General features: G+C 40.1%; 2 protein-coding genes across 3 annotated transcripts in view; one reads left to right on the top strand and one right to left on the bottom strand.

Annotated features, from left to right (window-relative positions):
* Nucleotides 1-14,415, bottom strand: part of LOC149692213 (uncharacterized) — a 60,730-nt gene that overhangs the window by 38,868 nt on the left and 7,447 nt on the right. The window lies entirely within an intron of this gene.
* LOC149692215 (photoreceptor-specific nuclear receptor-like) lies at nucleotides 3,811-14,375 on the top strand. The gene is made up of 8 exons (XM_089867533.1): nucleotides 3,811-3,943; nucleotides 11,804-12,320; nucleotides 12,397-12,500; nucleotides 12,687-12,920; nucleotides 12,984-13,234; nucleotides 13,361-13,613; nucleotides 13,797-13,902; nucleotides 14,023-14,375. Exons 1-8 carry the CDS (start codon nucleotides 3,877-3,879, stop codon nucleotides 14,153-14,155), a joined length of 1,665 nt encoding a protein of 554 aa, XP_089723659.1. The 5' UTR covers nucleotides 3,811-3,876; the 3' UTR covers nucleotides 14,156-14,375.

Here is a 14,415-nt window from a genome sequence, read left to right as displayed (position 1 = left end):
AAACCCCAATCTTTATCCGGTTTATTCCTACCACCAACACACGCTCCTCTGGAGGAAAACAGAGAAGAAAATTGTTTTCTTACTCCCTCATCCCTCAAAACGATTCCGGGGCTCAGCCAGCGTGAATTAAATTTGACTTACGGATGGAATATTTACCGCCCCAACTTTAGTCCCCCCCCCTTTAGTTTCTCTCTCTCTCTTCTGATTCAAAAATTGAAAAATTGAAGGAATTCTTTTAGGAATGAAGAAATAAATACGACGCCATCGGATCAATTTATCGAATTCCAATAATTAAAAATTAAATTCAGGATATTGCAGAATAAGCAATCTTCTATTTCAGTAGAAATCAATAAGGTAATAATTCATCTTTCACTTAAAAGTGTCTGGTTTATCGGGAAATATAATTCTTAAAATCAGTAAGGGCTGTTCAGTTCAATTCAAATTGAAGTTTTAAATCCGTTTAAATAAATATATACTATATAGCAACCTGATCCAAACAATAAAAACGATATTCGTAACCAACCTCTCCACAAAGTATAACACAACCAAAGTTACTGAAAAACGTCACCCAAAATGTTTGAAATAAAATTATTATAAGAGGTATTACGGGGGGTGGCAAATCCCACCAAAAGTGTATATATACATATACATATACATATACAGTTTCCCGCATCTACTCCAAGCCCAAAAGAAAGACCGGGGCGAAGAACCAAAAAAAAAAGAAGAGCCAAGTGGTTTGGTATAAAATCCGGCCGTATGTAAATTCACTTCTCCGCGTTTTACATCCATAATCCCGGTTTTCCGATCAACGACGAGAGGAAAGCCAAAAACGGTTTTTGTCGTATACTTCTCTCTTTTGGAAGAGAGAGAAAGAGTCCTAGGCCTAAAGCCTCTCGCCATATTTTCCCCTTTTACTGTAGAGGAAAACGTAGTAGTCCCTTTTGCCGTGATGTAACTCCAACAGATGGGGCGCAGCCACTGTCAGAGAAGAGCGGGAGCAAACCAGAGAGAAACGCTTTCGGTCGCGATCCCTCGTCATCCCTGGGACAATCTCCACTAATCCCTGGTTCCGGTGCCACCACCTGAGTCTTCCGCCTGAAGAGCTAGCCCATGCAGTATCTCTAGACCTACATCTCTTTCCCCCTTACCACGCACCCTACCCCCATTGGTCCCATCTCCCGAATAACTTTCGGCTGGGGGTGACAATATTCTTTAATCGTCCCTGTCTCTCTCTTTTTTTAAGAGAAAAATTATCCCATCCTCTTCCGCCCCCATCAGGGACATTTACGTATCCACCGCAGAGACCGGTGATAATATATTGTAAAATAATCCAGACGACACGTATTATACAATTGAATTTTCAACCTTAACTGCGTACTATATAATAAATTCACTTTATATTATACTACAGGACAGAAGGTAAATATTAGGATAGATTAAAGTTATAGTTACTCATTGTTGGATTGTAATGGAAACTCGCAGTTTATCCTAGTGAAAATTAATCGTGAAACCTTTGCTTATACCAAGGTTAAATAAATAGCATTACGCTAAGGGATAAGTATAGAAATATATTCTATTTAAAAGGATATAACTTAGGTGTTAGTTCTAAACCGTAATTTGTTTTTAAAGAAATTCTAGGCTTAGTAAATAAATATCAACAACCCTATTTTAAACACAAAATAACTTCTTAGGTTAGGCCTAACCTAAGCCCTAAGCCAAGGCTAAAATAAAGATAAATTCAGACAAAAAAATAAATAAATAAATAAAAAACAACCTAATGTTAAGATTGGAACTATATGAAATAAATGAAATAAAAAAACAACTCTCTCCGCACCCCTTAACACTCAACTAAATAGCGCGAAACTTGAAATTAAATCAGTCTGGTAGACTGTCCTCTATAATCGCCTGCACTTTCCGAGCTCCGTGCAACGTGGGTAGTTCATATAATGAAGTCATTTAAAATCAAATCCAAAGATTCGATACATTTTAAAAAGAAGTTTCCTAGGCCTAGTTCGTTCAGGGAAAAAAAATTCTGTTCTATAAATCGAAAGGAAAGAACGAAATCCAGAAAAAAGAAGAAAAAGGAAAAAAGCAAAAGAAAAAAATGGAGTCGTCACGAACTTAGAGGAGAACTCTCTCTCTCACTCTCTCATAAAGATATTTCTTTTCCGTTTTTTCGTGCTACTATGTGTAGGAAGAACTTTTACGTAAATAAACCGTGAAAAACAGTCCGAGGGGGTAGGGGAGAGAGAACGTTTTTACATACACTGAATAGATAAATCTCTCAAAAACTCTCTCTTTCTCTGTCTCTTTGGAGTCCTGAACAACGTGACGTTTTTTTAAGTTTATATATTTCTTACAGCATGCATTGAATCTCCCGCCGCCAAATGGTATACACAATGAATTCCCCAGTCCTTTCGCAATACGAAATTATTTTAATTTACCCCCCAAGAGAAACGGCGGTGGGATTTAGGAGCTATAGCTAGGAAGGAACGCGTGTCGTTGACAGGAGCTGTCATTGAGGGTTAACACTCGGACAAAAAGAAAAAGTGACCAGGCACGGACGCTGTACAGGGTACCAATTACTGACCCCCTCTTAATCTCAGCGGGAAATAAATACACAGACGATTCTAAAATAACCCGCGAGGACTTCAATATTTTGTTCAAAAGGGACACTCGTACGTGTTTATGTAATAAATAGGGTCGGTTTTACGTAAGAAGATAGTTTTGAATGTATATTACTGATGGGAATGATATGGAAGGAATCTATTGTGTTTTTTTGGGGAATAGGGATTAAATCCGATCACATTCAGATATCCGGTGCATGATGGGATTTGAAATGATCTAAATATATTATTTAACATGATATACGCAACTGTTGTTGATTATTTTTCTTTATTCCCAATTCTAAATCAACTCGAGTTGTGTTTGAACGCGAGTTATAGTAAAACTTAAATAACCTTTCAAACAATCCCAGTGTTTTTGTGTAGTAAAACCCTTTATCTGAATACAAATACAGAGAATTAACCCTAAAATAAATAAATAAATATTCCTAAAACAATAGAGCTCGAGAAAAAATAAATAAAATTCCTTAAGGAAATTTTCCATCTCATTTCATCTTAACATTTAATCCTTCCCTTCTGACTAAAGGAAGAAGAACTCCCCTCATCCTAAAAGACTAAATCCGGGGGGCTTCTCATTCTTACAGGCGGGTCGAGATGGCGAGAGAGGGAGAGAGAGAGACAGAAGAGAGCGGAGAAAAAAATCTTTGATTATTCGTTCGAAAAGGAGCGAGGATGGTAAGAGGAAGGAAGATGTAAAAGAGGAGATGATGGTGTAGTGGAGGAGTGGAGAGGAAAGGAGAGAAGCGGAGGCGTTTGACGACGCGCCCATTTCCAGCGACGCGTCACGGATCATTCTGACGTCAACCAATGAAAAGTCCGGAAGGCGTCGGTGAACGGCGAATAAGGGAACGCTCCCTATTTCTAGCTTAAGTCGGGAGCCGCGAAAATGGAGAATCAGCCCTCGCACCAGAGGAGCGATAGAAAGCAAGGGGCGAAAAAGAGGCCATCATCTTTCGACCCCCTTCTTCTTCTCTCCAACTGCAACTCCATCCTCTATCATCCTGAGTTTCGTCGGCTCTGGCTTTGATCCGGGAGGAGCTGATATTTAACTCGAGCATCCCGAGTCGGGAAGGTTCAGTTAAGAGAGTGTAGTCTAGCAAAGCGAGAAGCCAAAAGACTACTCATCCCGGCGAGCGGAAGTCATCCTCTTTATACAACTTAAAAACTAGATTCCCGAATCTAGTTCTCGGCTCTTAAAATTTTAAACTATTCTCAATATAATCCTTTTATTTATTATTTACTCGAAAAAGACATGAGCGAGAATGAAAATTTGAGGCCACCTAGACCCGAAAGCTTAGAATCAACTTCTTCAATTGGAGGTAAGTTTAAAGATTCATTTTCTATAGCATTATCACCTCTCCCGTAACGAAAAACATTGGCGATACGTTGTTCGGTTTTAAGAGGAACTATTCAAGAACCCGTGTAAGATCCCCGTTCTTATCAGGCGAAGATAATAACGATCCCGGCGTGCAAAACATGCGTGATCATGGAAAGCCTACTTGGCTAATAGCGCATTTATGAAATTAGCTATAATAGGTTTAAAATGTAAATTTCAAAGCTGAGCACTTCAACATGCGTAAAACCTCAAGGCGACTATCATTTGAAAGAAGCTTGGAACAATAATAAGGGACCCCAAAGTTCAATCTTCATTATAAGTAAAGACGACTGAACCTTGCTTATCCTCAATTATTGCTCCTTGTTTGTGTTCATCTAACATCTCATTTATAAATTTCTTTAAGTAATATATACTTTATATAATTTGTAGGAAGGAATTATATTATAATATGAAATTTGCTATTAATTTCAAATTGTAAAGCGGCCAGTGTTGCCAAAAAAAGTTTCAGATTCAACTTGCCCGACAATTTCATGCGATTTACCCAGAATTTTTAGATCTAACTTTATAGTTGACACTATATACCACAAATTTTTAATCAACTCTTCACATTATGTTTTAAAATTTTTTTACTATTTTTAAGTTGGAATTTTCGAACCAACCAACCCTATCTGCGTTGAGACATTGGTATAAGTTTAGAAATAATCAAGAACCCCTTCTAAATAATAAAACTAAGAAATTTATAAATTAAACGAAACTAAACAAAATTTAAGCAATGCGAATCCATTGTCTCAAGTTAGTTATCCAAGACAATAAAAACGGTATTAATGTACGTAATCAATTTCAGCAATTTCCCCTGGTCGAATTCCCCTCTCTAATCCATATGTTATTAAAAAAAGGTGGGTGCGTAGTTAATTAATGACGCTGTTTACTCGTCCATTTTTCGGGAGCGCAACCTGCTCGCGCCAGAAACGTCGATTGCAAAAATACACAATGTACTCTCGACGACTAAAAAATAATGAGAAGTAAATTGTCAAGCGTTTCTTTTTTCTTTTACAAAAGCCTTTCAAAATCGCTTCGCCCTAGAGTCAACTAAAGGTGTTGGAATAGTAACAAAAAAATATATATATATAATCGGAAGATGTCAAATGGTTTAAACGAGAGCGAAAACACGTTTTCACTTATGGATAGGGACGGTTGCTCGCTCGCTAACAAAGAGAGAGTGACGACCGAGATAAAAAAGGGGGGTGGGGGAAGAAAGGTTTGTGCTGGTGCTTGTGACATTTTTCGCTCAATATGTCACGAAAGAAAGCGAAAGGGAACGACGAAATAATTGATTAAAAGAAGATTTCAAAGGAACGTACTCCCTACGTGTTAATGATAATGATTTTTTCCCAGCTTCTTAATTGCATGTCCACATTTTATTTAATCAACTGTAGATCGTGCAGATTAATTTAAAAAATATTTGAGTAATCTAGATTGTATTTCGCGTGTCCGTAACACCTATAGGATCACAACTTTAATTATGCATAGAGGGGTTATGGTTAGCCCTATGTAATGTGCATGCAGCTAACCGCGACAGCGTCCTGTACTAACTATTACTATTAACCTTGTAGTAAGTTTTGATGGTGGAAAGGACAAAATTTGGAGAAAAACTAGGTCTTTAACAAATGGGGAGAGAACTTGCGATAAATAATACGTGAAAAATTTCTGCTTGACCAAGAATGAACCCGGTTAAGAACTAGAACTCTAGAACGTGACAAATGTTGGCGTATTAATCGAGCAAAGTCAGGAATGACGGTACAAGGGGGTTAACCCATAGCAGTCTCTGCGCACTCTCTGAACCCAAAACGCTTGGAGTGCAGGCGCCGAAAAGCAAGATGGAAGGTAGAGTGTTCCCCCCCCTGTGTCTCCCTTTTAGTTACCTCAAAGAGGGTTGTATCAAGGAGAAACGACTTTCCCTCCCAATGTCCTTGTTAACATCATATCGAAAATGCAAAAATAATAAATAAGATGATTCTTTTAGTCGACAACGACAGTCATCTTTTGAAAAATGACAAGGTACTTTTTCCCGTATTCGAGTTTACTCAGCTGTCGGGATGTCGAGAATAGAATATGAGCAAATCACAATCCATCGAATACGTCGTGAAATAAAACGCTACAGTTATTTCTCTAGGGGGGTCAATCTAGAATTTCTAGGAGAGAGAGGTGACTACATAAGTGAAAGTGAGCTCACCTGCCGAACTTTTAACACCAAAATCTGTCACCAGGACCCACCCCCTCCCTAGCGCCCCCCTTCTCGCAAGGTGTCGTTCGATCCTGTCAGATTTCATAGGCGATTGTTACAATGCAGGAAAATGGCGGCGGCTTCCCGGGTTATGATAAAAACACCTGTTTTGGAACGTCGCCCGCAAATGGTGAATACTCGCCGCCAGTAAATTATAACGGACATTTTATACGGGGAAGAGGGGGGGGGTGCGATAAACTGAATCTATTGTCTTTTAATTAACAGCCGGTTTATACCCATTTTATTATTACTAAATAAACAAGAAGAAGATTACTTATATTTATAGCACAGGGTGACCATTTCAAAATCTCTAGTACCATTACGTATCAGGATGGAAAAATACATTAATTTTAGAACTGATTATCATAAACCTTAAGGCCAATTCTATAGGATTAAATAATTGTGTTTGCGTCCATATTTACACCCCGAATAAGTGTTTAAATATCATCCGACACTTTCAAGTTAGCGTACAAACGAACCAAAAACCATAATCATAAAATATAGATAAAATAATCAGCCATCTCTGCAAGGGGTTGGTGAATTTTAATCTTACTTTTCCTTAACTATAACAAAGTTCCATGCAGATATTTTCTTGCTACACAAAATATGTAACAATATTCTACCATCTACCAGCCCAAATATTCTCTAGGGTCACCCATAGATACCCCCTCCCCAAAAAACTTGGGGGGCTTAATATGCTAAACAGCTAGATATATATAGATAAATTTTTCCTTACGTATAAACTTTTATGAGCGTTTTGGGTATTTCCATAAACCCCATCTCCAACCTTTCCTGAACCTGAACGAAGGAAAAAAGCAACTCAAAAAGGAAGGAGAAAAAAAAATAAAACTATCTTTCCTTTTAACAGCCAAAAAAGTTTTGACTCGAAACTCTTGGTCCCCCCTTCTCCCCTTTTCCAAGGATAGGGTAAAGAAAAATAATCGAGAAATATATTTTTTTGGGCCCTTTTCCTATAGAATCCTTTCCTAAAACCCTTACCCTCTAGAACCCTGGACCCTCTTAAAGATGTAGATGTATAAAGAAGGGAGACGGGGGGTAAAAGGTCTGATATGCTAATCAGGAATTACGCCGCGCCGAAGTTTCCCATTCTCGACATTTCAAAGAGCTTCTCGGCTCTCTTTTGGGTCTGGGTAAACAGTCACCTTCAGTTGAGATTGTCTCTAAGGAGACAACGCTCCTGGTATTTGCATGGTTAACGTTCCAACGAACTGACAATTGAGATTGCGGAGTCGTCTTCGTCTATGGTCTAGAAATTATATCTTACTTTTTTTTCCTCCGTTAACTCGACAGACTTAGGGGGGGGGGGGTTTATAAATAAAATTTGACTCAGCTCGATTGTCTGCCCCTGGGTCTTTGAATTAAGAGTTTCTGGGCCACCTGCGGATAGACCAAATAGAATCTTCTCTAGAGGAAGGGACGGGACCCATCGTATAGTGAGTGTTCAACACCTTTTCCCCGGACGAATTTTGGTCGCGTCGGGTCTCGAGACCACTCGGAGAAATTAAATTTCGCCAGCATTTCCCGTATGCAAATTAGGGTCCATTGCAGCGGGATGAAGATGAACGCGGCCGGGATCGAATGACTATAGTCGTATATCCGGGATTAGAGGACGAACAGCCTGACCGAATGCGCGCGCTCTATGGTAGTAAAGCGCAATTTACGCTGGAAACCCTTTTAATTCCTATCTAGAAATAGAGCTTTTCAATGTTTTATAAGCGGAATAATATTTATATATGGACAAGGGCGCATCTTTCAGCGGGAAGCTAATCTACCCCACTAAGGGTCAATTCGCCAAAAGCAAATTGTTTGAATGTATAATACGAGTCTTGTACGCATTATATTAGTGTTTACATTTGCGATAGTTTCAAAAATACAGCCGGTTTTTCTTGTCAGAAATTAAGGGTGATGTTATTTGGGCGGTTTAGAGTTGAAAATGTAACTTTTAAGACATTTTTCCGTCCGGGAAACCGTTTTCAAGTTAGTTAAAATTGAAGTATTTTACGGATGCTCCCTTAAATTTAATTGATAAACTAAAAGACGATACTAATTTAACTATAGGGGACATCCGTAAAATATTTACGATTGATTTAGGATTAAATACTTCGGTTTCTAACTAAAGTTTAAAAAAAAAATAATAAAATAATATTTCAATGCCCCTTAAAGTGGGCTAACCGAAAAGTCAACTTACAAAACGGGTAAGCAAACATCTAGGGGTATATATTGAGACGAGAAAATACTGTATACAATTGTGAACAAATCTCGTATATACGATTTAGGATAAATAAAGCGGGTTAGTCTAATTGAAGAGAAGAGAAACCATGCAAGGGGCTACTGGTTTGGGTCCGGATTAAAGTCACCCCAGGATTAGGGGTGACCAAATTATTATCTTATACGCCGTGGGGGAGGGGGTAAAAGTAGGGTGCATGCCGGAAATAATGTGACAATGTTGATAAAAGGAAGCGAATAGACGGGATCTATAAGTGAAACCCGAGTCATTGAAAGACGCAGTTAACGTAATTAATTTTCGATTGCCGTCATTTCGGAAGGAGGATATTCCCCGTTGCACTAACTCTAACTTTCGCGTTATAATTGCCGCTCTGCGGATTCCCAAATCAATCCGTTTCATCGTCTCCCCTTTTATGGCTTGACCTCGAGTCGCCCGGGCTTTGAAAGGAGGGTGACGGAACGGGTATTGGGGGCATTTACTAAATCCGCTTCACCCCGCGGCCAACAAGGCGTAAACCCAAATCGGAGGACGATATTTTCCGCCCGAATCGACGTATATAAAAAAAGATTATGACGGGCAATGGAATTGAGACTAGATTCTAACGCGGCTTTTTACGAGCCCTTCCCAAGCGTATAGGCCTACAGAAAGCAATCTAGAAAATGCGTTACGTCCCTTAAAAGAGACGCACGCCGACCGAATCACTCCCCAGACCGCTAACGCGAGCCAAAATAGATAGAAAATGATTCTGATTTAGGAATGGCAAAAACTCCCGCCCGCGAACGACGGGGGTCAAGCGAGTTAAAAGATGATACGTAACATTTTATCACGATCTCTCGTCACTGTTTATCTAATAAATTCCAAGGATTATTCTATTAAAATAAATACAGGGTGTTTCTTATATGTCTGCTATAAATTAAGGGGGATGTTGTTCTTTGGGTGCACGATTTTGAGTCGAAAATGTAACTTCTATCTCCATCCATTTTGATTGCCATAAGGGACACTGTTTTCAAGTTAAGATTGGATGGAGTATTTTACGGATGACCCCTTAAATTTAATTAAGAAACTGATTTAGACAATGATTGCTAATTTAATTAAGGGGTCATCTCTAAAACACTCAAATCATAACTTGAAAACAGCGTCCCTTGTGGCAAAATGGAGATAGAAATTACATTTTCGACTCAAAATTGATTTCCCAAAGAATATCCCCCTTAATTTATGGCAGCCTCATCAGAAACACCCTGTACACAATATAATTATTTCATATTTAAAAGAAAAAATTATATATAAAAAAAATTCAGATACCCTTAATGTGGGCTAGCCGAAAAGTCCCGGTGTATACCCCTGCAGTTGCTGTAGTAGTAGTAGAAAAATCTTAGTTCAGAAAAATCACAGACTCTGCTGAATTAAGGAAGTGGATAGGCTATAACTTATTGCGTAAACATTTTCACTTGGCCCGGGATTTCATCCGTCCCCCAACCCCTTTCCCGGAATTGAAAGAGAAAAGAGGACACGAAGAATTAAAAAGAAGAGGTGAATTTGCTCTTGACGCGATGCTTCCGCGATTTTAGTGTACACACAATGCAAGACGAGAACAATGGAACCCCCTCTTCTATTGTATACATCCCGCGTCTTTAAGTATGTTATACATCGATCGGCGGACCGACCCAGGGTTAGCGCGGTACCGGCTCAAAACCTTTGTCTAGGCGGCAGACTACTTTTAATTAGATTTCGGCAAGTGATCAAGAAACCCCAGTAAGTACACGTGTACGTTATGGCCCTCGTCTTAAAAGTAGCAAAAAGTAAAATATTTTCAACGTTGCCTTGTTATTATTTTGAGTTCAATTTAAGAAAATTCTAAGACCATACCAAAATGGATACCCATGCAATAAACATGGTTCAGAATGAGATCGAACTAATTACAATAACGTCAGCAATCTCCAATGAAGACCAACTATATATAGTTAATTTCACTTCAAATTACGACCTTCCATCTTCATATTGATCCACTCTCGAAAGTTAAGCCTAACTCCCACCGCCCCCGCTTCCCTCCCGAAATAATAATAACAAAAGGAACACGAAAGACATCAGATCAAACACACCGAAGTCCCTTTCTTCCAGCCCTACACGAAGACCCCAGAATTCCTTTCCTCTTCCTCAGGCTTCAGAAAGAAAAGCTAAAGGAGCTTAGTACCTGAACTCCCGATTTCTTATATTTTCCCCGAGGGCAAGGCAAGTATAGGAAGAGAAACCTTGGAAGGATGGATATATATAGCATCTAGGGATCGAGAGTACGGAGAGCACGTTTCAGACCACCATGCACCACCATCTATAGCTTTTTAGTAGCTGGCCCCGTCGGAGACTAGTGATTTACGTTAAGCTCGCTTTCGGAAATTGAACCGAGAGGTTGCCGGGGGATCATGGGTAAAAAAGCGGGAATACTGTACTGGAAGAGGATAGTTCGATACGATACTCTTCTATCCTTTAGGAACTGCTCGGGATGAAAAGAGAGCGCGCGTGATCCCGACTTTTATACACATATATACAGGACCTCCATCCTCCCTTGCACGCAATCGGAACCGACTTAACTTCGCCAGCACGGACCTAGACACCGCGCTTTAAAAAGGACGTGACGGATTTTATAAGTTTCTTCCAGTTATACTACTACCACTACATTCGGGGTTAAAGGGACCGTCCATTCAAGCGATTCTTCCCACCAGCGCGATCGTTCTAAAGTGTTATATTTCAAACCCACCAAAATTTTATCAAGACTCCCTCCCTCACTGATGTGATGTGATGAAGCAAATAGAATTTTTTCTAATCGAAACAGATCTTGTCGCGCGCCGTTCCGTTGTATACCCCCTGCCACACACACACCCCGTCTCCTGTTATTTGATTGTTATACTAGAGCATCTATACTCAATAGAGCTGCATGGGTCAAAATATATTTTGGTATATAGGCATAGAGGGGGATCGGTGTTAAAGCTTTCGAATGGAAGGAAGGTTAGGAGAAGGGATTTCGGTCGAGTTGAAATTGAAAAGCTTTTTGCGGGGTCGGGAGTCTCTTTCTTAGGCTGTCAAGCGACAAATAGCATTAGGCTAAAAACTCCCCGAAGATTGAAGTTTCTCGATCCTTTCCAAGAGAGGGTTCTTCTCGCTTGCCTCTAATAAAAAGGCGGGTAAACTTTTATAGTGGGGGGTGGTATGTTATCAAGTTACAAATCAGGAAATTTTCAAAAGGAAATTTAATCTAAATTTGATATAAATCCGTACGAAACTTAGTTGAATAAGAATGTTCCTCGATTTAATTCTAGGTTATTCATCAGTGGCAGCAGATTCCTCCCATTCTCCAAGCTCTTTCACCGGTGATCGTTCACCCCTTTCGGACCAAGGTACAAGAATACACTCTCCGACGGCTTCGGGGTCAACAGCAGCCACCACGGTGTCAGTACACGGATTTTTCTTACCGGGACCCCACGGGGGACTACCCATTCAACCCATTCCGCATCACGGGTCCCCGTCTTTACATCATCCGACGCAAATCGGACCCCTTTCCTTATGCACAACCGGAAATAGGGAGAGCCCGAGAAGCGGGATCTCTTCGGCCAGTTCGTCCGGTGGCGGCGGCGGAGGAGGATTAGGGGGGCCGTCAAACGGGGGTAACAGCGGAGGAGGCGGATCCGGGGGCGGACCTTTAAAGCATCGCCCATCTCCCGGTTTAACTTGCGTCGTATGCGGAGACACCTCGAGCGGCAAGCATTACGGCATCTTAGCCTGTAATGGCTGCAGCGGTTTCTTCAAGCGAAGCGTTCGAAGAAAACTCATCTATCGGTAAGACTGAGACTAAATTGAACAAGATTCTCAAAGAAAAAGAACCGAGTTATTTTAATAACGTATTTCTTATCAGCTGCCAAGCGGGAACCGGAAGTTGCGTTGTAGATAAAGCTCATAGAAATCAATGTCAGGCTTGCAGACTTAAGAAGTGTTTGCAGATGGGCATGAATAAAGACGGTACGTGTAAGTGATTTACGTAGAAAAAAAAAACACCCAGTGATATATTTTAAATCCTCCCACTTCATTGTCTATTTTTGGCCTACTTTATTCATCTGGCGCCAGTCGCCTTAAACGGGAAGATAATTTCTTCGGTTTAATAGAGATTTTAGAAGTTTAGAGTTTTATTTTATTCTTTTAATACAGCTGTTCAAAACGAAAGGCAACCCAGAAACACAGCGACTATTAGACCGGAATCACTTTCCGAAATGGACAGCGAACGGATGATCCGAGATGGTGTCGCCGCGACAGTCGGAGTCTTTCCTCCGAGTTCAGCGGCCGCCCTCGCTGCCCAACACCGAAGTTTATTGCAAGCTAATATGTTAGCCGCTGCTGCCGCGGCTGAACGACCCAAAATGGAGCGAGACGAAACCAAAGAAGGTATATAAAGTTAACCATTCCTTTTCTTTTTACATCATGTCTTAATTATATGTAATTACATAGAAGAAGGAGGAAGTCCAGGAGATTCAGTACGAGAGGAGGGCGAACGTCCAATCGCGGCAATTCACCCCGCGACAACTATCAGTCACCCATCAGTGGCGGCACCCTCTTACGGAGACATTGCGCTATACCCTTGCTCCCCTCATGCGGGTCACCAAGAAACTATATACGAGTCTTCAGCGCGCCTTCTCTTCATGGCTGTTAAATGGGCCAAAAACCTACCATCCTTCGCTAATCTACCATTCAGAGATCAAGTAAGCCTCTCTCTCTATTCCGTAACCATGGCAACGAACGCGTTCTCCGAGAGATTCGGAGAGGATATGGGATGATCTTTCGTCTCTCAGGCTCTGATTGGATGACTTTTGTTGCCTTTTTTTTAGGTTATTTTATTGGAGGAAACTTGGGCGGAACTATTTCTGCTGTGCGCTATTCAATGGTGTATGCCCTTAGAAAGCAGTCCTCTCTTTACGCCATCGGAGCACGTGACTAGCGGACTCCCTTCTAACGGAAAAGCAGCCGCCTGCACTTTAGCTGACGTTCGAACTTTGCAAGAAGCGTTTTCTCGATTCAAAACTGTTGGAGTAGATCCTGCGGAGTTCGCCTGTCTCAAAGCTATCGTTCTGTTTAAATCAGGTAAGAGTTTTTTTCGTATAACGACGCCTATATATTGTTTTCTCCGCTTAACATCCCTGTGCGTGTGTTGAAACATTTCTACAGGGGTTATATTGGAAATAAGCTTATTTCCTTGCCCCTAAATGCGGGTTTTTCCCATTAGCAAATTAATTTCTCAAATTTTGTTTTAAATTAATTTCATAGATGCACGGGGACTTAAAGATTGTCATCAAGTTGAAAACTTACAAGATCAAGCGCAGCTCATGTTACAACAACACGTAAAAAATCAACATCCAACCCACCCAGTCAGGTAAAAATGATTTTAAAATTACTCTCGATCTGTTTTAACTAAAGATGGATAAAAAGGGGTTTTAATCGGTTGAGAATCGATTAAATATAATATAAGAAATAGTTTGGGTTTCTCCCGCAGATTCGGCCGTCTACTTTTAATGCTCCCATTACTACGCTACGTTGCCGCTGACCATATTGAGATGCTATTCTTTCACAGGACAATCGGCAACACACCCATGGAAAAACTACTCTGCGACATGTTCAAGTGTTAACTAAATTACATAATTCTGGTTCTATTATTATCTTATTGATTGGCGTAATTTCAACATCTTTTCATGTACATAAACGCGGTTTAAACCTTTTTCCCCCCAACCCTACTATTTCCCGCCGTCTCTATAATACCCATGATTTTTCAATCCATGTACTATATTTGTCGTACTGTCTATAACAATAATTGCATTTAGAGATTAAAAGAGTAATAATAAACTGTATGTTACATCATTGCTTTTAATTATTTGTTTCTACTAAATTA

This window comes from Phalangium opilio, unplaced genomic scaffold (assembly GCF_054372755.1).
Source record: "Phalangium opilio isolate 3A_F unplaced genomic scaffold, DU_Popi_V2 ptg000024l_1, whole genome shotgun sequence".
In the NCBI taxonomy this organism is placed as follows: Eukaryota; Metazoa; Arthropoda; class Arachnida; order Opiliones; family Phalangiidae; genus Phalangium; species Phalangium opilio.
Note: the sequence above shows the minus strand (reverse complement) of the source record. Positions and strands in the feature narration are given on the sequence as shown.

What these genes read in the sequence shown, in the direction of transcription:
- LOC149692215 (XM_089867533.1), top strand. Translation starts at nt 3,877, where the DNA reads ATGAGCGAGAATGAAAATTTGAGGCCACCTAGACCCGAAAGCTTAGAA. An exon ending in GATGGGCATGAATAAAGACG is followed by an intron (nt 12,501 to 12,686) that starts GTACGTGTAAGT and finishes CTTTTAATACAG; the next exon opens with CTGTTCAAAACGAAAGGCAA. An exon ending in TATCGTTCTGTTTAAATCAG is followed by an intron (nt 13,614 to 13,796) that starts GTAAGAGTTTTT and finishes TTAATTTCATAG; the next exon opens with ATGCACGGGGACTTAAAGAT.